We start from the raw sequence: 25,601 nt of genomic DNA on the forward strand, positions 1-25,601 counted from the left end.
GGTGCTGACAGAGGAGTCTGCTGGATTCATCAGTCAGGCTGTCGGTGGGGCAGAAATCACAAGGTATTTTGCACCTTTAATACTCTTTTCCCCTTGTTAGGATGGATATCTTCTTACTTGTGCAGGAAGAAAGCCAAAATACATTAGGACAAACTTCTACTTCATATTTATTTGAAGTAAGTGGATAAAAAACTTTAAAGATATTGTGTGATTTATTTGTTTAGACTCAATTGAACTTTCTGAGTATAATGCTACGTTTCTGTAACCAGGTCTGAAAAACAAGAGGTATACTTTTTTCATTCCTTATCATTCTTTGTGCATTCTTCCTGAATTTCTCTTAAGCTTCCTGGAGTCTGTGTGATTGGGTTTTTATTTATTCATTCTTAAATATAGTAATATTATCTGGACTATTGTTTGGCATGTTGCATTTCTTCTGAAAGAAACAAATAAATAAAAACGTTTTCTTTGCTGTTAAGGTTTATGCAGGAAAAGGTAGACAGATGATGAATCACTTCATGATTCTGGCAGTACTGCTCCCTCTGAGGACGTGCCACACTGCATACTCACAGCAAGGTAAGTGTCTGAATGTTTGATTTTATTTGAAAGCAATCTACAGCAACTGAAGCTTTCAGCTTGCTGATTTGTAAATCTCTGATCAAGCAACATGCCACACTTTTAATCAAATTATTCTCTTTGGTAGGATAATGGAGCAACTTTCATTATTACCTTTTGTAACCCTGTTATGCAAAATTACCTGTTGAATCAACAACTCGCAATGATGTGAAGCCAAAGTGTATTTATTTAATTTCTCCTCCTCTTTCTCCTATGATCTGTACTGTCATCTTCAATTAATTTATTTCCTCTTTAACAACTTCTGTGGTTTTCTGTTTCTTTCCTTTCTTTTTTTGTCTCATCTCTGAAAACTTTAGCATTTCTGTTGGCTCTTTTCTGATTATGCCACAAGATTCCAGGACCAGATTTTTATTTTTTATGCTTTGCATACTTATCCAATACAAATACAAAAAGAAAATATGCATATTTGAAGGGGGAAAACTTGAATATCATGATAACTTTTCAAAAGGCTGTGTGTTTTAAGATAAAAAATTCTTCTTGTGTACTTGCTGCTAGCAATAACATTTGGGTGTGTGTCCATTAAAAGAAAAAAGAAAATTCTTAATTTTCACCTTTTCACCTTTCTGTGACCACCACTAAGAAGGCAGACCTTACCTAGGCTCTAGACTGCATTATGGAAATTTTATTGTCTTTTTTTAAGTTGGTGAAGAAGGAAGAGGGATGTTTGGGTTTTAAAAATATATTCATTATCGTACCGAAGTGGTAATATATCTCTTTCAGACATTTTGTCTCTTGAGCCTTGAAATTCACCACTCACCAAGTCTCAGTTTTGAGATGTATTACTAGGGCTCCTAGAATGGCAAAACTTTGTAATGCAGGCAAGTCCAAACAGTTACTTCATTACAGGAACTTGGTCACTTGTTTTCACATGCAATTTTTCAGGAATAAAATTATTGTTAATTGTTGTCTGTTATTAATCATAACTATTCACATAGTCTTGAGTTAGCTTGCAAGTTAAAACAAGTCTTAAGATGCCTTGATCACTTAATTTTGCTAGGAGATAATATTGTAACTGTAAATGCTGCAAAATACTTCCACATGTTAAAACTACACTACAAAATTCTTTAATACCTACATTGTAAGTTTGTGATCATCAACATTTTGGATATATCCTTAACTATATTGTTTCTTCTGTTTTTTAGTACTGTGTATAAGCTCCATCTGATGATCTAGACTGTCTTAGGCCAGATTTTGAAGAAAAAAATTAGTGTGGAGTATGAAGTGATATGTTGTCTACCTGAAGAGAGTTAGTGGAGCGACACTTGTACAGATGGAGAAAAAACAGAAGCTAGTAAGACCTTAGCAGTTCTTTTATCAAGCTAATTAAGTGTGGCAGGTGGAAGTATTCTTTATGGGAAGAAAAGGGATGGTATTTTCATTTGGACAAAAAGAAACAGATGCAGAGAAGAGATGCAGGCTCATCATCAATGCAATAGGCATAATAGTGACATTTGCAATTAGATTTTGCTAGGAAAAAAAGCAGAAAGAGGATAGGGAAATTCAGAAGATATGCAGAAGTTTCTTTTAATGGTGTATCCTGAAGAAGAAAGGGGTTTGTGCCATTGAATTTCATTGAGAGACTAGCAGGGTCCTTTCCTTCCCCCAGTTCCTTTCTTCCTCTGTTGCTTCAGAAGTGGAGACAGAAAAAACAATAGACAACAACAAGGCCCTGAGTTCTAGATCAGCTTGTGTGTGTGAAATAAGATCCCCCAAGAAGTTTGGTACATGGTGCTTCAGGTAAATGGATGATAAATGTACAAGTAGGGTTGACCAGAATACTGGAGACAAGCAACATTACAGTCAGTTCTTAAGCATAAGTTGGATTTTAACAGTGTTTATCTTGTTTGATGGTATAAGTCTGAAAAATGTGGGAAAATGAAGTGTGTTTTGTCCTATCTTCCCAAAATGAAGTGATACTCCACTTCCACAGTTTAGTTTATGAATCACTGTGTTGTTTTGGTTGTTCTGGCTCCTTGCCTAGTTACTTGTTGGCAGTGAAGATAATAAAAATATTTATTTTTTCTGGTAAAACCTAAAATTGATGCTTTGTCATCATTCAGTGAAATTTACACCCAAGACTTCCACCTTGTTTATTCAGTTTCAGACAGTAATTGTCATAGGTACTGGGTTTCCTTATGGCTGTATAAAATTGATGCCCATTGTTTTTCAAAGGCAGCTGTGAAGCAGCAGATATACGTTTGATGGACCGTGTCATTACCATAGCCAAAAAGGAAATTTTATTTCTGCATTTGAAACATTTTGCACTTACCTTGCAGAGACACTAAGGCTGTCAATTCTGCTTTCACATAAATTTACTCGTTAATCATTTCCTGGCAATTATGTATTAACAGTGAGACTTTATAGAAGGTGTGTTGCATAAATTTCTTTCTCCAAAACACTTGAAGATACCACAGTCCTGGTTCTATGACCATGTTTTTGAATAGTTAAACTTGATTTCTTCTCCAAGCTTATCTGAAGATGCTTTCTCTAGATGGAAAGCATATGGTTTTCATTTTGCTCTGACTTTTAGTACCCTTGAAAATGGAGTAGGTTAAAAATATCCCAACAGACTTTTTGGATGATTTGCTAAAAGAGAATCCTTTCTTCCAGCAGTTTTTAATAACTTTGTACTTTCTTTTCTCCATTTATTCTTTAATTATACTCTGGGCTTATATAAACAAGAGAGTTATGTCAGTGTCTGTCTTCTCATAATAAAAAAATATGCTTAAAAAGTTTTATTTGCTTCCTTTGATTGACCAGAGATTGTTATAACTACTGCTATTCCCTTATCCTAATGTAAAAATCCCTGTGTCAAAAAACTATTGCACAGAGGTTAGGGTAATGCAGATACTCGAGGACAAAATGCAGAATAATTTGGATACATGCTGGCTACCAGAAGCATCTATCAACCTGTAGATTCTCAGTCTAAATCTCCTGAATGCTTGTGTTTTTGCTAGTGATACATGGTGGAAGTTTCAGGTAGTTCAAGGGGTGAAATGTCTCTGGGAGACAGGTGTGGAGGTGGCAGTTTTGTGAAAGGGGCCTGCTGAGGTCACTCAATCCATCGTGTCCCTGATGATTCTGGCTGTCTGTGTCTTGGTTAGAGTAAACATTCTGACCTTATCCTTCTGTTACAAGCAGAAGCGCCTTGGAAAGCATCTGTAGCAAAAGAAAAAGCTTGGTTATTCAGTCGTTTCAGCTCCCTGGCTTCATTAACAACCAGATCAAATTTAGGGGGTTTATGTTTGTTTAGTTTTCAGGAAGTAGAGAAATGACAAATCAGTGAGTGCTATATTTAATCTCTTCCAACAGTTAGGGCTTTTAGGGAGGGGTCACAAAGGAATAATCTAAAAAGAGGAACCACTTATAGGGTTATTGGTAGTTTTCCACAGAACAATCTTGCAGGGCCTTTTATTTCCCAACACCAAAAGGGACTTCAGTCTGACTTCTAAACTTTGTTTTATCATGTCATGGTCTGGAATTAAATCCAGACTGAGAGAAATGTACAAGTTCCATTAGAACTAAGTGTCTAATTCCAGTAGAAGAATCCATGGCCGTGACCTAAGCTCTGTGTAGAACAATTAGGAATGCACTTAATACAAGGCTATGATCTAAGCCAGCTACTGGAGGGAAACCCTTATCCTATTCTGTTAAAATAACAAGTTTTGCATGAACTCCTTTAGTTTGTATTGAGTCAGAGATCAATCCAGCCCAGAGTTTATGCCCCTAATGATAGATTATGTTGTTCCTCTTCATAAGATGTATTCCCATAAAACAGCTAGTAAATTGACAGCATAAAGAAATCAAACAGCATACGAATTATCATGGTGGAGAGCTATTGAATAGATTCAGGAAACTCATTTTAGCCTGCTGCATTTTAGCCTGCTGCATTTTAGCCTTAAGAAGAAGAAGTATCTTTTTTTTGTCATCATCATCATAGGTTCTGATCACTTTCATTTTTTTCTTTCAGAACCATCTGGTGTGGAACTTAATTTATCTGTAACCACTCTTTTTTCAGATCTGCTTTGTAACTTAGCTAGACAGTAATATTTTTGTGCCCTTTTTCTTCTCCTAGAATCTGATGTGTTTCCAGTAACATACCTTAATGTTTCCAAGGATTTGGATCTTCAGCGGCTGCTGGTGGAATGGGATGTTGTCAAGCCAGTGCATGATGCTGAGCTGGCAATATCTTTTGAGATACAAGTCCGTCGAACCAATGAAGTTGTGTGGACAGTAAGTGTACTTAGGAAGGAAGTGTATAGTCATTTACAATGATGGAAGATGTAGTCATGTCTCTTTGTAAAGTGCCTCTCCTGATAGTTTTCCTTAGCATCTAAACAAGCAACATTTTGTGAAGAGGAGATCACCCAAATAATAGGCTTAGGCCTGTTCTGGATGTTTTTTTTCTTGTGACTTCTGTACGGGAACAGTCTCCAAAGAAAATTTAGAACTTAGTTAAACTGAAAAGCTGCACTAGCTCATTTAGAGTTGCTATTTGTCAGAAAGTACATAAAACGGACAAAGGCTTATTTTTCTGAAATCAGGGATCAATGAAATAAAATAGGCATTGTTATAAATCACAGCTTACTTCGATCACCCTAGCTGGTGGTGTTTTGTCTCTGAATTTGGAGAACCACATCTTCACTACAAATGAGCTCTATGCAGTTCTGAAGATTTTTACCACTTTGATATGCTGGATAGGATTTTTAGCCCAATGAGTAGATCTAACCCTGAAGTCAGTAACTGGGGCCATAATAGCTACAAACTTAAGTTTTGGGTTTTTTGAAGTGTCTTTCACCAAATTCTTATTAACTTGTTGGAAGGAAGTAAAAGTGTTTCAAATCTAGGAATGTAGTCTGTTCTGTTATTTGTAATAAACATGACAAGCTACTTTGGATGTCACTACCATACAGGAATATATTTGCTTCTGTGTTTTTCTGAAGCGTGTGTACCAATAAAGAAGCTCTATGAGTCTGTTCATACCAAAGTGTGGACAGCCTGTATAATTTCTAGGAGCAAGTGGTGACATTCCTCAGGGCTACAACTGAGAAATTAAATTTTGACCTGATGGCAGAGTTTTTCTCAGAGCAGTGGTAATATGGAAGTACAGGTGTTGCCAATGGAAAGCAGTACTGGAGAGATGTTCTCTACTGCTCAGTGTGAGTCAGGGCTTTGGCACAAGTCATACTAGTAGCACAGATCTATATGGTGAGAATGCTGAGAATCTATCATTCTGCTAAAACATGTAGACTGATAGAATGTCATAGGTTTGAAAAACTCTATGAGGTCATTGAGTCCAGCTTTTAACCCGGCCTTACCAAGTCCACACTAAACCACATCTCTAAAGGCTGAATCTGCACATCTTTTAAATCACTCTAGGGATGGTGATTCCACCACAGGGATATGTAATCCAGAGCATTAGGATGCATTTGTAGGCAGCATCTTATGTAATAGCGGACACAAATAACCTACAGAGAGTCTCTGAGAGCAAATCCATGTCATGAGAAGCAGGGTCTCACTCCTAAATATGTCAGCACATCAGTCACTCCACTGCTGCTAGCACAGATCTGTAAGCAGTTGATTAGTTGACTAGTTACTTAGTGTGAGACCACATGTAGCTAGTAGAGTTTCAGACATTCTTTTTCAAAAGCATTTTTCTTCTTTGAACATTCCCACTGCTTTTGATTGTATTTCCAAATCTTCATGTTGCTGTGTTTTCAGTACTTTCCCTTACTGCTTTTTGTTTGTAGGAGTTTCAAAATGTCACACTTGATAAATTGGGAAAGCCTCTTCATTGGACATGGGATTCAAACATACCTTTGGAGTGTATGTCACATTCTGTGAGGGTCAGGAGCAAGGCCGAAACATCAAAAATCTGGAGTCAATGGAGTTTGTGGGAGACTCTCCCAGGTAAGCAAAACAAGACTTTGTAATATTGGGGGTTTTTTTCAAGTATAAAGTTAGTTTGTAATTCACCAGTGAATGTAACCATGGAGGACAGTTCAGGAGAGATGGCGTCGCGTCAAGAATCCATTTTCTCTAAGCACTAACCAGCTCCTTATATTTTGCCAGCAATAATAGAAGTGCTTCAGGCATTGCTATAATTTGCAGACTATCTTCCTAAGCTAGTAGACCAAAAGTTTTAGAGCTTTTCTTTTACTCACACATTAAAACAATGTAGTAGATGAAGTGACATGGGATCTTGGATAGGCACATCCCTGGCCTAGACTCAGGGAAAGGAGGAGTAGCACAGAGATAGGGGCTGCATGATCTGATGAATGTGTGGCTTTTGTCTGGGCTTCATAGCTTGAACTGGTATTACAGAAGCAGAGAGAAATGAGCAAGTCAGCTCTTTATTTCACTTGGAAGGAATGTGTTGTGAATTATATGAGAATAAACAGGAAGTAAACCAATAATGTAATTAATGACATCACAAAATTTATCTTTTTTTTTTGGATTACCATGTCTTACTAGAGCAGTTTTGTTTCCAGAGAATCTTCTTTAAACAACATATGTAACTACTTTACAAAAAATGCCTATATTGATTTTATAATGAAACACTCATTTAGAGCAGCAAGTGTTTTTAAATATTGGAGACATCATGTCTCCAACAGAAGAGGCATCACAGGTGTTCATATTTGTATTGTGGCACTCATTTCCCTGCTGTTATATAATGGGCAGTAAGATGCAAGACTTTTTTATCCCACAACCTCCTCAATCTTGGAGATTTTATTTTTTTCAATTGCAAGTGGATGCGGCTCAAAAATACTATTTCCTGGTCACAAACTGATCCCACATTACAGACCTGATTTAGAGCTCTGTGAAAGATAGAAACTCTAGATGTCATCAGGTTTTTGGATGAGATTCTTGAGAGTAGATTTTACTGTGCAATACGTGTAAAAAGCTGAGTCACTTAAATTCCATTAACTTTCCCATCCAGCAAGTCCAACATGGAAAGCTATGGGAGTCTCATTCCAAGTTGATTATCCCCTTGGTTTGATTCAGTCTATGTTGGTTCCTCTTAGCTGTGCTCTGCATGAGCATCAAACCATCAGATGATGTGTTTGTAACCCCCTGTTACAAGTCTTCAAGAGCAAGTGGTTTGGATATAAGCAACAGCCTGTGTATATAAGCAGGAGGTGATGTTCTTTTGTAAAGAGAACTCTTGACAGAACACTTTTGTTTTTCTCTTAAGTGAAAAGCAGTAAAACAGATCTAGTCTCTTAGGTAATTTGTTGGACATTACATGTTTATGAGTTTAAGAGAAAGGTATTATTACATGTGAAATTAATCTCTGTATTCAGAAGAATACTAAATAAAAGTCTGAATGGATAATAAAACATTAGCAATTTCTTGTATAAATGCTTAGTTTTGTGCTCTGGCTGAAGGCTGCTGCTGTGACCAGATTTCAATTTTTTTTTTTTTTTTTTTAATTTGCAGGCCTGGACACTTCAAACAGAAGTGGGCCACAAATCTTTCCGAAAGAAAAAATTTTAGCAGAAGGCTCTAATATCACTCTTTGCTGCATTGGAGGGAAAAGTCAAACCATTAAAGAATTCTCTGTATACCCAACTGTTGATGTTGTCAAGCGCACAAAGAATCAAGTCAGACTTCTTACTGTGGGAAATCTGTCACATGACAAAGGGTCTAACATTCATGTCTACTGCTATGATGAGGATAAGGGGTCTCATGAAGCAGCTTTCTTTGTGGGTAGTAAGTAAATACATTGTTACAGTTTTATTTTCCTCTTGTTATTAACTCAAGAATGATTGTAGAAAAAATGGACGGGGAAAAAAGCTTGCTGTAAGTTGTCATGCTCTTGTCATGTCTGGCTGAACTCCATCTGACTAGAGATCTGTAAACTTATATAGAGGAGGCAGAAAAGAATAGCATTAACTTAATTAACCTTATGACAGGTGGTTGATTCATAAATACACCCACCCATTTAGGAGTTCAGCTTCATTGTTTGTGTGTGTGTGGTAAAAACTCAGCACAGCCTCCTTTTTGAAGGCAAATAGCAATTTTTAAAGATAGAAAAGAATACAGATTGAATACATGAATGAATGAGTATTAAAAAAAGATTATGGAGTGTAAAAGTGTTGATTCCTGTTGACTCCTGGTGTTATCCTGACCATCTCTGCAGCAGGCTGTTGAATAAGTGTAATTTCAGTAATAACATCTATAGTAAACCAGACTTTGTATTAACCATTATTTCTAGCTTGTTAATGTATTAGAAAGGTTGATGAGTTTTGCTTTGACTGCCATGATGTTGTTGTTTTTTTTGATTATTTCCTCTGACAAGAACCACCTGATACACCTAAAGACTTTTCCTGCCAAACCCAAGACATGAAAAGAGTAACATGTACTTGGAGGAAAGAAGAGACCTATCTCTATGGAAAGAATTCACCACAATACACCTTGTCTAAAACGTAAGTCTCATTGTTATATTAATTCTGATCTGTGCTGTGCGAGTTACTTTTCCTTCTTTCCCTTAGAATCTGTGGATTTGTCCATGTAATTAGCTGCTTGCCTTTTTCCACCTCGCTGATCACTTATTTGACAAAGCTTGAGCAGTGCAGAACTGCTCTGAATCAGACTAACTATAAACTGCTCTGAATCAGACTAACTATAACAAAGTTGGCAGTCCTTTAGATCAAGTTCTGCCTAATAAAGCTTATTCTAACCATTCTTTTAGTTAATATGTTTGGATATTGTTCAGTTGGTATGAAGACACCCTCAATTCAGGATGTAGATAACTTAAAAGTATAACATAATTATTGCATAGCACATACAACAAACAGATAACTAGGATCTCATCAGCGGGTAGGCTGAGTATTAGTGTGCTCATGATCCATTGACACTAATTCTGACTCTGCCTGATTAACCTCCCTAGTTGTTTTGCTTTAGGATTTTAGAGCTTTACGTGTTGGTGTTATCCTTCTTGAGTCCTTGAGCCACTGACAATCCAATCTCAAATGTCCTTCTTGTGTCTATAATTTCTGTAGTTTCAACTGGCTTGTTTAAAAAAAATCTGCAGACTTTCTGAAAGCTCTTACTTAGCAGCCTGAGTCAAGGCTACACAGCTGTGGCATATCAAACAGGGCCCTTACATTAGGACAGGGGCTTTACAGCAAGGCCTGCAGAGAAAGGGTAACTCATAAAACAGGACAGGTCATAACCACAACAAACTTTCATCAAAAGATCTCAAACTTTCATCAAAATAGGACCGCATTGCACATACCTTCCTATTCTCTGCATCACTCACTTCCATTAAGATACTGCGATGCTGTAGGCAGCATTCTGGTTTAAAAATGGAAGAAGATGCACTTCAAGATGCAGTTGAAATTACAACTTCATTTAAAAGCTTGATGGTAAAGATGTAAATTATTTAAGTCTTCGCAAATAAGTCTCTGATTTGGACTATGCATAAGGAAATTTTTAAAAGCAATGTAGCTGTATCTTAAAAAGACAAACCTGGATTTCAAAGGAAACTTTCTTTTAAGAGTATTTGTATTCATCATACATCAAACTAAGGTAAAGAAGTAGGTGGCTTCTTATATAAGACCCCTCAGCTTTATTTTTTATGATGCTGTATTCTAGTTGACATCAGAAACTTCCAAGATCTATGTTGATTGTATATTATGGACAGCATCTTTCTTTGCCCTGCCTCCAACCTCTCACTTTCTTTGATAGGTCATCCCAGAAAATGGCTCTGTGCAAAGCAAGTTGTCCTAAGCAGTGCTCATGCTCTTGGGATATAGGCCAGCAGTGGATCTGGAATGTCACACTGACTGTGGAAAACCCACTGGGAAAGAAAAGTGCCACTGATGTTTTTGATGTAAAACACAGAAGTAAGGGGTTTTTTTCTGTGCCTTTGTTAAGACTTTTTGTTGCTCCTTATGAGCTTGATACTTCTGTGCCCCGGTTTAAAGTGTGGAAGTCCTTGATTTTTATCTTAACAGTTTAATTACTCTGTCCCTGTGCTACGGTTACTTGCTCTCTCTTCAGTTTCATCTCTGGGAAGTTGTATAAACAGTAGAAAGCTTTACTCCAAAGGTCAGATTTGGTTATTGAAATGACCTTTTAATGTTTTGAAATCTGCTGCTTTGCTGAAGCTGGTTAATCGAAGAGAAAGAAAATGATGCAAGCATATAAAATGGGGAGTTTAAGCAAAATATATGTGTAGGTTACTTGGGAATTGGCATGATACGAGATGTGATACATGTGTAAGAGTTATTTCTGGGAAAAAAGTGATGGTCCTAATCTGCTCTTGGTCCTAATATGGGACAGTAACCTCCACTGTGCTACTGTAAGGGCGGAAGAGAGGTTTATTGGTGACAAAACCCATGTTATTCTGAGAAGTATCTAATGGCTGTGGTTCCTTGCTCCCTAGTAGTTGTGTCCTTTATCTCAGTGTGCTCTGGGTCCCATAAGTTCCTTCCTACTCTTGCCTCGAAACAACTGGGTGTTTCTTCAGTCTCCAGCAGTATTTCCAGTTCTCCTTGAGTCCTCTTCAGTGTTCCCCAGGTCCTGGGGCTGCCTTACCTGTTTGAAGAAGCAGGAGGCATCATGTGCTTCATGCAGCTCGGAAGCTGACAGGACAGTGGCCTAGAGGGCTGCTGGTGTAACTGCTGCACCCTGGCACTGCTTCCTTCCTCAGAGGCATTGCTGACAGTTTTGCAAGCCATGCTTTTTTATGTGAAGGAGCTTATGATAAATGTCTGTGTTAGATTTGTCCCAGAGAGGCATGACAATTCTAAAATTTGATTATCTGATTGTTTGGAAGTGGAAGAAACAGGTCGAGAAAGTAGAGGAATAAACTTGACAGATTTTAGGGAGACAACACAATGTCATAAACTCAGTTTTCATGGGAAGTCAGGCTAGAATAGTTTACATTCAATGTGCTAAGTACATTAAAATTTATTACAATATTCTTTTTCCAGTCCTAGTGATAGTTGCAAGTTAAAGAAATTATGTATAATATGTATGATGAGTTTTAAATAGTGATTCCTGTAAAATCCTTCATGTTTTCCCTGATCCTGCAAATATTTACATTAGAATTTTCCTTCCTTAAAGGGTGACAGTAAGTAAAGGAAAGTGTAATTGCTTCCAATTTTGCATGTGTTAGTTTGGACCTTCTATATCAAATGCAAACTCTTTTGATTGTGAAAGTCCTCAAATTGTATTTCATGGACTAGTGTAATTATGTAATTTGTGAAGTTTTAGGATAAATGGCCAAGGGTGTAAGCATACCCCTCACATGCATTGCCATACCCTCACATTGCATTGCATTCCGCACTATTATGCTGATAATATGGGAGAGTTTGAGATTTACTTCACTTGCTGAATACACTTACACAGCAGTAAAGGATCTCAGGAATCTTATGGAAGATGTAGCACTGGCACTGTTTAAGTGAGTGTAACTACTGACAGGAGTCAGTGTTAGAATTGTGAATAAAATTTCTGTTGAAGAGGCTCAATTGTGGGGTGTAGAAATGTGTCAAATGTTACCATATTACATCAGGAGCTTCTGTCAGGCCCTGAAGTAGAGGATTTTAATGCTTTGCAGTAAATGTCTCCCTTCCTTTTGTCCATGATGTTTTAAAACATTTCTAAGTCAGTACAAGGGGATTTTTAAACCTTGTGTAACATTTACTTACATTAACATTCTGAAATGAAATTTTACGATTTATATGTGTTTTCTTCTAAATTAGAAGAAAAAAAATCTGTATTTTTTATTTGCTTTTACTACTCAGCTAAAATATCTTAATATACTATTGCATGTATTTTATGTTTTGCCTGAGCTAACTCAGATTTTCCACTGGCAGTGTATCCCACTGCACCTTTCCAGGTTTGGGAAGATTGCACAGATACAGAAATGACATTACACTGGAATTACAAAAACACTGAAATTGAACTCTTTTGTCAGACTGAAGTGGTCCACCCTGATGGCAAAGTAGAACTGGTATGAAACCTGAATTTCCTAAACAAAAACATAGTGAAGATCTTTCTGATGTGATTAAAAAATCATTCCCCAGCAATACAAATACGCTGTAAGCCTTGTGAGTGTGTTGATATGTCTGTTTTCTGGATTTGTTTGCTTCCCAAGCTCTACACTGATTATGCCGTCCATGTGGGCAGCCACTATTGGCTGTAATTCACACTCCAAGCACTGCCTGTACCCTGGCAGAAGTACATGTGTGACTGGTCTGACTATGTGGCTCAGTGCTCTGCGGAATGGGTTCTGAGATTTGTTGAAGTTAGTGAAAGTACTGAAGGGCCTAATAATTGTAAAGTTGTATAATATAATATATATATGTATTAGCTACTGGTAGTCTTGATTTGTTTTTGTTGCTCATGCTATTTCACATTCACCAGAGCAGCGTTGAAGGTTTCTTTTGTATCAGTCCAAGCTTTTTCTGTGTGCTGTTGACTGTAGTTGATGGTAGGATCTGGTTTCTAGTGATGGAATCCCAGAACAGTTTTTCTTCCCTTTCTCTTCAATCTTCTTGAAGATTATTTGACTAGATTCCTTATCTTTTTCCACCTCTTTCACAAATGGTGATCTTGATGGACTCTTTGTCTGTTTACTGTCACCTCTCTGTAGCTGTTTTCTTAGAAGACAGCTTGCCTCTAGTGCATTAGAAAGGCACAGTGCAGATCACAGTCAAAAAGGCACAGATCACAGTCAAGCTGTGTTCTCTCCTGATGGTAGCTGTCAGATCAAATGACCACTGCAGTTGGCCATTGGAGGGGAGAGTTTTGAGGAGAGGCTTAAAAGCATGCTGGCTTTTTGACTCTCACCAGAACTCACTCTGTCTCTTAGGAGAGAGTGAGGTAAAGGCTAAGAAAAAGACATGGAAGGGAGAAGGTGGCTGTAGATTGCTCTGCACAGATCTGGAACAGCATCCTACTTTTATATGAGGTAATAGCCTGAGACTCTATGAGGCCAAGATTTCAGTAAATTCCCTCCTGGATGTAAAAAGTACTCATGTGGAGGGTTCTGAGTGACTCAGACAGTTATACAGAGGTGGCTTCCAGCCCTCTGTTTGAATCTCCCACTGTTTTGATCTTATGCATTACTTGCCTGTTTTTGATTGTTGTTCCATTACTGTCTTTCCCCAGTGATGCTTAACTGGCTCTTGCAGGGTCTAGAGGAGGAGCTGTTTTTGCAGAGAAGAGCATCTTGCTGAGGATGCTGCTAGCTGTGCCTGTTGTGTCTTTGTGTTTTGCAGCACAACAGCTCCGTGCCGGACTCACGGCGCGTCACGGTGCGCGGGCTGCAGCCGCACACGGAGTACACGGCCAGGGTGCGCTGCGGGGCGGCCAGGCACTTCTGGAGGTGGAGTGAGTGGAGCCAACCCCTGACCACCAGAACAAAGGAAGGAAGTATGTCCATCCTGTTGAGAAACAGAGTTTGAGGGATGTTCCTTGCTTGCCACCTCTCTTTGCTGTTTGTTGTTACTCTTCACTGTGTAGCTGAAGCAGAGGCCTGTTGCATGCATAAAAGAAACACGCTAAGCGAACTCCAAGATGACTTCTTAAGTAATTTTCAGCTACCTGCTAATCTCAGAAATTCCCTGCAGTGCAGGCAGTGGGAAATCCAGTTGACTGGGAAGATGGACAGGCTGAGTTACAGTGTCCTGTGAGGCCTGGAGGAATGGTGCAGAGGTGGGAACAAGAGTCTGGTGACTGCAAAGATTTTCTAGGGAAATCAAGCCGACTTTAATTCAGAAAAAGGAATAAAGGGAAAATGATGTTAAAGGATAGTTTTTGGGCAAGACCTGGGAGTGATGGGAAAAAGAAGGTCTTGTGAGTGGAATTTCTTAAAATGGGACGAAGCAGTTAAACTGCCTATCCTTTCCACAGGAGACCATCCTCATTTTATTGTTTTGCTATATTTATTGCAGCTCCATCAGGGAAACTGGACATATGGAGAGAAATTACACCAGTTCTTGGGGGACGAAATGTGACCTTGTTCTGGAAGGTGAGACATCCCTACAGGAATAAAAACAAAGCCCTTCATAAAGGGATTGGGAATTTCTCCCGTGATTTGTGTGCAGCTGATAGCAATTCACTATGAAAATGTCTTTTACAAATCAAAAACAGATTGTATATAAAATGTCTCAGAACACAGGTAGCTATGATGGTGTGCTGTCCTGGAATTTCAGACGTACAATTCTGTTTTTCTAAGTATTAGAACAAGACAGATCCCATAACCAAGGCTTCTGCATTTCCTTTTCGACCAGTATGTATGAATGTGTGGAAACAAATCTTTATATTCTTACAGAAATAACACATCCTGTTAGTTATTTAAAATTCTGAATTATCCTCTCATAATTTTTCAGCAAAATTTACTAAGTTATTGTTGTCTTCCTCCATAACTTTTTTTCTCAGCAAACACCAAGTTTTCAAGCAAATGGAAAAATTATTTTATATGAAGTAACCTGGGAAAAAATAGAAGATGGCTCCCAGCCTGAAAGTGTCTCCTTTTCTTCAGTCTACAATAGCACAAGGATTTTCATTGATAACCATTCCTACAGAATCAGTGTCATGGCAAAGAACAATGTTAATTTTTCACTTCCTTCAATATTGATCATCTCTAGAGCTACAGATAACAGTAGGAGTATTTTCAGTTATAATTATATTTCTAGACTTTTGTTTCTACCTGTTTTGAATGAAGACATAATTTATCATCTTGGGCAACAAATTAATCTTACCTCTAAACTCACACCTCTGCTGTCTGAAAATTATGATTGTATGTTTTCTTACAGGGTGGCAGCTGTATGTTTATTAAGCTTAAATGCAGAGAAATGTCTCCACAGAGCAAAATACCTTTAGCCTAAAACTGGGGCCTGAGACCTGCAGTGAGTGCCTTGACAGTGCTGCCAGTGCTAGCATGATTAGCCTCTTGTGACTCTCTGACTCCAGGTTTCTGCAGCTCATGTTTTTTTGTGAATATGTAGTAACAATTGCTGGATGGTTTCTGAGCTGTCAGCTTTCAGCATGTGAAGGAGCCCATATGTCATTTAGCAAAGGAATGCAACTGTTTAATTGTTGTTTTCAACTGGTTAGTATAGGAACTGTACTGATCTTCATTTATGAGTCTGAAGTGTCATTCAGGACAATAATAAAAGCTTCTGTTTTGTTCATTCCTAGGCACTGAAGAGCTTAAGGAAGGACAGGTTAATGGTACAGATGATGGCATTTTTCTGTCCTGGGAGCCCAGAAGTATATATGACAGTTACATTATTGATTGGTGTAGCTTTCCCAGGTTGCAGCCTTGTGATTTGCAGTGGAAGAGATTTGGACCCAACATTTCCAGTGCTGTGATCAGCTCAGGTGAAAGCCAAACAAAGATTATTTCTGACTATGCAGCGGTCCTTCAAGTTGTGGGCATTAATTGCATTTAGGAAACAAATAATTTTTTTAATATTTTGAATATTGAATTTCGTGCTGTGCAGGTGTAGTTCTTCAAAGGCATTTGACATCATGTTTTTTCTACCAAAATAATTATACACCACAAATTTACCAGCACCATTAAGCCTTGGAAGGCAGAATACTATGTTAGAAAAGACAACACAGTATTTTAGACAAAACCTCTTCTGAGTGGCTTATAGCAGCATCTTGAAAGAGGATGGTGAGGTTAATGAAGGTTATTGAAAATAATCTAGCAAGAGAGATGCAGAAGGGAGCTCTATCCTAGCTGTAACATGGATCAGGAGTTCAGACTCAGGCAGTTTAAACCCATGGTGTAGTGAGAGGTTCGGTGCTGTCAGTGTGCCACAAATGATGTGTCTGAGCACCAGTCCTTGCTTAGAGGATCAGTTGCATGTTTTTTATCCTGTGTGGCCAGTAGACCTAAATCCTTTCTGTCTGTGTGAAAGTTTCTCTGATACGCTTCCACAGCTGCAAGAATTTAGCTTTCCTGGTGTCTCTCAAGCTGAGAGCTCTCTTTGGAATGAAACTCGTTTGAACAAAATTTGATTGAACACACATAAATTTGCAATAAAGGAACTGCACATCAATTCACACAAATGTACAGAAACCTGCATGTAATGAAGGGGACTGTGGTAACACAAGGGAAGAGTATTGTCAAATTCTTCAGTGGTTTGTTATTGCTTAATGTGAATGGGAGTAGATGTCAGTGAGTAGAACAAGGAATACTGATGCCTGGTATATGTGTGCATCGTATATTTCAAAACACAACCTTTGCCTGTGCCAGAAATGTAAATGAAATTATCTTTCTTTTTGGTGCACTTGGAGTTTATTGTTCAGTCACCTTGAATACTGCATGGGAAAAAAATATAAACTTCTCTCCCAATTCTCTCTTGCAGGCAGAATAAATGTGTTTAATTCACATGATGCACGCCAAGAATTGGCTTGCCCTCTGTCTCCTTCAGTTGCTTTAATAGCACAATAGCACTCAGAGAAGGTGTCTAGTAGGTTATTGACCTCTGTAGGAAGCAATTAAAGAAAAGTAACATTGAAAGACAAACCATAGCCTATTTTTGTTCAACTGTTTTCTAGCTGCTTTTGTGCCGGGGGTGAGATACAAATTCCACATCTATGGATCCGTGGCTAATAGAGCCTCCTTACTGGAAAAGAAGATTGGTTATCTTAAGGAGCTGCGTAAGTTGGCAACATATTTGGGGCTTGTGCATTTGCTAAATTGATTTGTCACAAATAGAATAATTGCCTCCTCCTACAGCTAGATAAAATTGGAGGTTTTGTGTTCTTGCTGTATCTTTAGTGAGGCATTTAAACATTTTATGTTAACATAGAGGACCTACATGGAGGATATTTGGCTAGTGCAGTGACCAGGTAGAGCCCGTGTTTAAAAGCTGAACAAAGCTGTGGTTATCAGTTATTGCTTCATGTATTAGGTGGATGCATGAAGGCTCTGTGAAGCTGACATTTTTGCAGAGGACTTTGGCTTTGTTCAGCTTTTAAATACAAGAGAGATGTAAACATAAACACCACATGGGAGTGTGGATTTTTCAAATGATAAGAGAAAATGGTCTTGTAGAATAATTGCAAGTTTAACTCGAATTTTCTTTCTTCCAGCTCCTCGTCTTGACCCTATTGTGAGAAAAGTTGATCTGACTTACAATTCCGTAACACTGTCTTGGGATTCTTATCTCACAAATGAGTCAGAGACTGGTTTTGTAAGAGGCTACCATGTTTATGTGTCACCTATACAAGGGAACTGCAATTTGAAAGGATCAAAAAAGCACATTCTTTCAGGTAACAGAGCTCTCTGCTACAAAAGGTTGTGCCATTGATACAGGTGGAAGACTTGTTGATATTGCAGCATCTTAGAAAGTTCACATTAGGCAGTCTGGCTGGCTCATTCAGCTGTCTCTAGATTTCAACACTTGTTGCTTTTGGTTCCTCTCTGTGCTTGAAGTGCTGGTAGGCAGAAGTGATTCCTGGCTTTATAGTGATTTACAGCCCACATCCTGTTGTCCATGATGTCTTTTAGCTCCAGAAAAGACTTTGGTACTATAGGAGGAGTTCTGCCTCTTGTGATGTGAATTCTGGATGAATGTTGAAAAACATCTGTTTGTGGTCTACTGGGATAGAAGTCATGGGCATGTTAGTCTTACTAGGATTTGGGCTGTTTTAGAAACACATGGGATACAATTTATTTCCTTGAAAATTGGAGCGCTGTATAAATTGCCCATGTAAATTCTTTTTTAGTGAAGGTATTTGTGTGTGTACTCTACAGTGGAGTTCCTTCAGCAGAACTGAGCTGTGAAGTGGCTCAGAGCCACAAATTTGTCTCAGACCTTTCTGTTCCACCTGCAAAACTGCTCCAGATGGCGTGGCTCCATTATAACTTTCAGATGCTTCCAACACATTAAAAGAATTTTATTTTTTTTTCCATGCCTCTTCTTCTGCTTGGGTCATGTCCTGTGTTGTGCTGATTAGACTAGTGCCAGGGTGAAAAGTAGTTTGAGCTGAGGGAGGCTTATGTAGCAGTTCTTGTCAGAACTGAGCTAACCATATAAGTACCATAATTCTGTAAGTAATCCCAGTTACGCTTTAAAAAGTTTAAATCAAAGATTTTCTGCTTCACTAGTTCTGCTAGCAGACAAGAGGTGTGACTGAAAACAGCAGAAATAAGCGAACCCTTTTCTCCCTGGGGTTTGGGAGTTGCACAGTAGAGAGGCAAAAGAGCTCTTTTTTCAGGCAGAGGTTTCTTGCTTTTGATTATCTTCAAAGAAATTGACATAAGCTTAAGGGCTAAAGAATTCTGGTAAAAAAAAGAAATGGCAAAACTCAAATCATTCTGGTACAATGCTCAAGGAAAAAGAAATTAAAATAAACAAGTTTCAGTCTTCGACAGCAAGTTGTTAAGTGTCTGCCAGAGGAGGGCAATGCTGTCGCCAGTCCAGTGAGAAGGGATGTGAGTCCAGCCAGTGGCAGTGAGTCAGGATGCATCATCCTTCCCGGAGAAACGCCTGCAGATTACAAAGAAGGCGGATTGCAAGTGTTTTGTTATTTCACTTAACTGGTTTTGTAATATTTTGTGGACAACTTATTGCAGCCTTCCAGTACCTAACAGGGGGCTTATAAAAAAGATGGAGAGAGACTTCTTACCAGGGCCTGTACTGATGGGACAAGTGGTAGTGGTTTTAAACTGAGAGTGTAGGTTTAGATTAGCTATCAGAAGATTTACTGTGAGGGTGGTGAGGCTGGGGAACAGGTTGCCCAGAGAAGCTGTGGATGTCTGGAAGTGTTGAAGGCCAGGCTGGATGGGGCTGAATAACCTGGTCTAGTGGAAGGTGTCCCTGTCCATGGAAGAGGAGATGGAAGTAGGTGATCCTTAGAGTCCCTTCTAATGCAGAACATTCTGTGATCCAGTGATTCTATCTGATCTGTTTTCTTTTAGATGAATCGGAGCTATGTAAATACACAATTGAAAACCCAGAAGAAAAGAGATACACTGTGAAACACCTGATGCCAAACACAAAATACAAAATTGTGGTTAAAGCATTTACAGGTGGAGGAGAGACTCCCATTGTTAACTTTAGATACATAGATACACCATATAACTGTGAGTACTGGCTGTGAATAATATCCCCTAGCAGAAGGATGGGATGATTTAAAATGCTGTAATAATCTTCCTTTCTTAAGGGAAAACATTTAATTCAATGCAACATTCACTTAAGAAAGAATCCAACTGAGAAATGATACGAGCATACCAACATGGTATTTTGATACTTCTAAGTAGAAAGGATTTTTTCTAAATTTTAGAATGAACCTAATTTACATCTTTATTTAAGTCTTATATCCTTCTGGGAAATAGCTCAATATATGCACATTTGCATGCCAAGTGAGTCCTGTTTGTTAGAACTCAGTGAAGAATTGTCTTTAGATTTAACTGTTTTTCTAATATAGGGAAAAACCTACACGCTTGTGTGCAAGCAGATAATCCCTGTATGGACTCTTGAACTTCTCATGTTGATTTTTACTCTCATCAGTCTTTAAATCTGTTGCCAAGTTCACTCCTTCTTAAGTCAGTACAGAAGGGTTGTTGGCACAGTAGTTTGCTCACTGGGCAGATTTGATCAGAAAAGCAGAAGAGGAAATCACTTGCCCATAACTTTTTCCCTTGAAAATACCAGTCAGCATGGTTGTGAAACTTAGGATTCAGACTAGAGATGCCTGGTTTTGAAAAACTTGTTAGGTTTGGAGATGAAGGGGAAGGGCAGCCTCAGCTGTTTGTGAACAGCATAGCCCGAGGCTGTTTTCCAGCTAGAAGGATATACTGAGATCCCTGAATCAGCATAAATCCTAGGAAACTTGAACACTTGTGTAGTGTTTTTCTTGCTATAGTCAGTCCAAAATGGAAGTACAGATGTTGTTCATGTCTCAGAGTAAAAATCTGTCTTCTTTGCAGGTCTGGGAGAAAACCTGAAACAGTACTTAAGTGAGGTTATCATTGCCTTATTTTTGGAAATTACTCTTACAGCTAAGGTGCCAATATGAGGGCAAATAAAAAGAAATCTAGTTATAATTCCATTCTGGTAAAGGGAGTCAAGGTGTAAAGGCTTACAGAGTTATCCCAGAAATTCCAGCCAAGCTACCTTGCAGCCATGGACCACACAGTTTTACTGCTGAGTTTGTGGTAGGCATCCCACACAGACCTGATGTTATTTTTTCTCCAGAAACTCAAGCTGAATTGAATTTACATGTGAGAAGTTAAAACCAAAATTTTAAAGTATTTTTCTTCCACAGCAAACATGCTGTACTTTATATTCCTGCTAGTGATAGTTCCAACCCTTGTAGCAGCTATTTGCCACTGGAAGATGAAGTGGTAAGTTGTAATGCGTGTTTCTGTTGTAGACAAGAGAATATTACTAGCGTAATTCACAAACCACTGCTGCAGCTTGTTGCTTCCAGCCCATTGCAAGGCCTCATTAATTTCTTCCTTTGGCTGTCTGATTGTGTGTGTGTTGAAAGTACTTGGCTTGTGGTGTTTCTGAGACACTGGTCATCTGCTGCTGTGCCTGTACACATCTGTGGGTGGCTTCAGCTGGTAGAGTATGCTTTTCTAGGAGAATAAAAATGTCATTTGCTTTGGTCTCTTATTTCCAGGGTGAAGGAGTGGTGCTGTCCTGTAATACCTAGTCCTAACAAGAGCAAAGTGCTGTCATTCAAAGAGTTTAAGGTAAATCACTGAAAATCTGGGGTTTTTAATTTGTCTATTTTTTGCTTAGGAGATGTAAAAATAAATTATTCTTGTGTTGTTGCATTTAAAAATTAACTTCTTGTCAGTTTTTGTGTTTACTACATTTAATCATTAAACACAAATTAACAGAGTTCAATATTAGCGTTTAGTGAAAAACTCCTTTTGACATTCATGTGACTCTGCAATGATCAACTTATATTGCAGTCTGTTACTGCAAAAAGAAAATGCACAACTGGAGGATAAACGAAGTCTTTTGATCAGCAGGTGATTCCTCCCCTGTTACTGTTCAAACTCCTGCACTGTCTGAACTTAGCAGCCCAGAGGAACCTGGGCTTCCCTGCAGCCTCGGGCTGTGTCTGCCCCAGTGCCCTCGGGAGGACACTGCAGGGCTGTGCAGTGGCCCTGGGAGGATGCAGGGGGTTCTGCCAGGCACTGCCAGGCCTGGCTGGGAGAACAGGATTGGCAAAAGGCCTTCAGCTTCTTCTGTAGCCCTTTTGAACTAGGAGCAGCTGCTTCTGTGCTGAGTGCAGGGGGCTCCAAAGCCTTTGCCCAGGCACAGATGGAGCTGCTGGTGTTCGCTGAACAGCAGCACGAGAGCAAGGAGTGAAGTACACCTGACAGCCACTGCTGCTGTCTTCCAGTTGCTTCTGCCTCAAACTACAGCCAGCACACATCTAATACCTGGCAAAGTCTTTGGAGTAGAGGGTTGTGGTTCCTTCCTCAAATACAGTCATCGTGAGTTTACTTAAATAAATAATCTGATAAATTTTACATAAAATACAGCTTCCATGGAGCATCCTCTATGTGGGTTTTCCGTCAAATTAATTTATTTGAAAAGGCCAAACTAAAAAACACTGTGTAGGAATATTAGAATTCCTTAAAGTGATCACTCTCTTTTTTTGACTCTGGGCTTCTTTCATTGAGTAATTTTTTTGTTTAATGATTCTCTTGCAGATTGATTCTGAGAAAGTGCTGAAGATAAATGACTGCCTTCCTGACATGCTAGCCATGGACAGTAATGCTGAAGCTCATAAATTGCATCCTGTTACCTGGAGCCCAGTATCTTCAACACCAACTGAAGGTAACACTGATGGTCACAATTCTTCATGGATTTACTCTAGTGAAAATGTAGCAAGAGACTTTCCACCCACAGCTACACCTCAGACTCATACCTGTTTTGAGAATTTTGCTTATTCTTCTCCACTTGAGGCTGAATCTGATCCCTACCAAATACCGGAGACACTTGAAGCTGGCAAGACAAACCAGGCAGTGGTGCTGTACCAGCCACAATGCTACATAGATATTTTTCATGAGGATGCAGCCTCCATCACCAGAGAAACAGGTGAGAGAAAGAACAGTCTGAAATACATCTCTCAAACAGATGCATGCTGGCTGGGGGGGAGGCTTTGATGTTGTGTCCTCCAGAGAGTCCATCCGGTGTTTGGCCACACACTACAAATGAGAATTTATAAAGCTACAGCTTCTTGTGATTAGGGCTCTCACAAGCCCAGATGCCTGACTTTCATTAATAACGGCAAAGCTGTTGTTCCTGGACCAGTTTTGAGTACTGATTTGCACAGGAATCGTCTGTGTTGTGGTTCCATTACAACTTACGGGCATTAGATGAGATTTATAGGCTGGTTTGTGGCTTGTGTTATGCAGCACGTTACATCACAGCAATCTGTCACAGGCTGATGCAGAGAACTGCATCAGAGATTAAACTATTCATAAAGCAGAGGAGCAAATGAAACAAGGGGGAAGGTTGTGCTGCTCAAGGAGTGTATTTCTCTTGCAGTGTTCTGTGTACTCTGGCAGTCCCAGTGAATGGATACTGCTGGGCATGGAGCATTTTGGGGGCTGGGTTGTATTTTCTGTCTCTCCAACGCTGTAAGGAATCATTGTAGAAGCCTTACCTGCACATTGTGGCTCATTCCTAGAAGATTTGAAGGAATTTTGACTTCCCCAGGAGTGCTGCCCAGGGCACCCAAATCCAGTAATCATCCTTTTACTTCACCTGTGTCCCAACTACACTTGATGTGTGAAAGAGCACAGAAAACAGATTTTCTTATGGAAGACCCTCGCTTTCATTTCTTGTAACTGGGGCTCCTCATACTTCTGCCTTCTCTGCCTAAAGACCCTTTAAAATCGTCTCAACTATACATTGAAGAGATGTAGGGAGTTAGCTGGAAAGGAGTTAATTTTCCAGAAGGACAGAGGTGGTACCACATGGCAAGGTCTTTGCTGGTGCACATGAGCTAAACTTTTGGCATTTGGCTTCCATAGCAAGCCCCAACCAGCCAAACAACCAGACATGGCTGGTGTATGAATCCTGTTTGTGAAGGACATCATATTCAGACTGCATGCATGTAGATCTCCCAACACTAATTTCATATTTGTTAAAAAAACAAAACCAAAAAATACTTATTGTAACACTCAGAATTCCTACAGTAGACAGCAGTGAATTTGGCCTTTCATTTTGATTTCAGGAAATTTGTAATGAAGCAGCAGAGTTGGAATTGCAGCTTGTCAGATTTACCTCAGTGCAAAAGGAACCCTTTGGTTTTACCCCCTTATGCTGTTTGGAATTCGTCACAAAGGGATGGTTTCAACTTACGAGCACAGCATAAGCAACTTTCAAAGGTGAAACAAATGAAGGGTGTCTGACAATTTGATGTTCAGCTTATTTGCTAAAATGCAGTTACTTGCCTTCCCTGTGTTTAACTAGCGAATCACACTCCTAGAAACCAAACCAGCTGCAGACCTAGTGAATTCTGAAACTGAACGATATCTAGTTTTTATACTGTTGCTTACAGATATTGTTGTAATGTCACAAACTGTGCTGCAACAGGAAAAGCAGTAAGGCCTTGCACAGCCTGTGGGCTGACACAAGCACTGCCTGCAGAGGGAGAAGAAAAAGGAGAGGTACAAAGATACAGACACAGGGATGGGCAGACGTGGTTGGAAGCATTCAGGCCACACCCTGCCATGCCCGTCTGTGTGCTGTGCACAGGTGCAGGTGGCTCACAGGCCTGAGAGGTAGAGAAGAGCTTTCAGCATGGTCCTTCCTTCCAGCCTCCAGCAGCCAAGTAAGGAAACACAGCCGGGCACATTCTGCTGAAGGGCAAGAGAACAGGGAGGGTAAGGGAGAAGGCTGATTTGTCAGATACATCCCAGGGAAACTTCCTCCCTTTATCTTAGCCTCTTCTTTGAGTAGCAATGCATGTGAAAGCTTGATACCACAGTATCTTTACAGCTTGGAACATTTGCTTCTCCAGAATGCTTCATCACACTGTATGTACTTGTGTAGCTTAAAAGCTTTACTGCTGGAAAAAAGGCGAGTAAACATAAGGGAGCTGCTTTGTCACAACCAATATAAAACTTCTGAGCTGTACGTTTCAGAAGAAGGTGTATTTATTCTAAAATGTTGAAAAGGTATTCTAATCAAGTATGTACTGAGGAATTCAGATACAGATGTCAGTCAAAGAAATCAGCGTACAAAGCATTTTAAATTTTGACATTGCTGCAGTTCTTCCTGCCAGGGGGACAGCTGCAACCTGGCACAACTCCCAGCTGTGAAAAAGCTGCTGTCACTGAGGCCTGGCTGCAGCAATTCCATGCAGGAGGTGAATGAAGGGGTTTGTGGGTTCCACCAGTTGTGCCTTCCTGATGGTGGGGTGAGACACACGGGCCTGGCTGAGGTCTCACCTCTCAATGCCCTGGCTGTTCCCAGGGAGATCCTCCTGCTCTGATGAAATTCCATTATCTGGACACAGTGACACACTTGACCACATTCCAGGTCACTGGGTGAGGGAAGGAGAAGCGGGCTCCTCTTTCCCGCTTTGTGAAACCTCCTGTGCATAAAATGTACACAAATGGAGGATTCCAGGAAGGATAATGCCTCTGTGCCAAAGGGCACAGTCTGGGCACCAGAACTGAAGATTAGAGAAGTATTTTGGCATATGTGGAGAAGTGTGTATCATTTTTATATATTAAAACATCTGTCTTGCATTAATGGTTGAATGAGTTCAGAACTGCAATCCTCTAATTTTTTTTGTTCATAATGCAACATTCACAGCTGTTGTTGAAATGCTAATACTTAAACCATCACATAATTAAACGTCATTCTCAGTATGTTAAATTTTTAAAATAAAAATGGTGTGTGAACTATTAAAGAGTCTCTGTCTTATAAAGCATTAATGTAAAAACTTTTTTTTGGCCAAAAAATTTTATTTGGGAAGCTTCTGATTGTTCTAGTTAACTAGTAGCT

At 39.3% G+C, this 25,601-nt stretch overlaps 1 protein-coding gene across 1 annotated transcript; it reads left to right on the plus strand.

The window, feature by feature from the left end:
* On the plus strand, window positions 1–25,127 carry LOC102038345 (oncostatin-M-specific receptor subunit beta). The gene is made up of 18 exons (XM_031061137.1): window positions 1–63; window positions 477–573; window positions 4,709–4,866; window positions 6,384–6,543; window positions 8,074–8,346; window positions 8,936–9,062; window positions 10,327–10,484; window positions 12,462–12,598; window positions 13,869–14,022; window positions 14,544–14,620; window positions 15,031–15,253; window positions 15,793–15,975; window positions 17,164–17,265; window positions 17,701–17,880; window positions 19,532–19,696; window positions 20,881–20,959; window positions 21,241–21,313; window positions 22,289–25,127. Exons 2-18 carry the CDS (start codon window positions 501–503, stop codon window positions 22,742–22,744), a joined length of 2,778 nt encoding a protein of 925 aa, XP_030916997.1. The 5' UTR covers window positions 1–63; window positions 477–500; the 3' UTR covers window positions 22,745–25,127.
* The last annotated feature ends 474 nt before the right edge of the window (window positions 25,128–25,601 follow it).

This window comes from Geospiza fortis, unplaced genomic scaffold, assembly GCF_000277835.1.
Source record: "Geospiza fortis unplaced genomic scaffold, GeoFor_1.0 scaffold163, whole genome shotgun sequence".
Taxonomy (NCBI): domain Eukaryota; kingdom Metazoa; phylum Chordata; class Aves; order Passeriformes; family Thraupidae; genus Geospiza; species Geospiza fortis.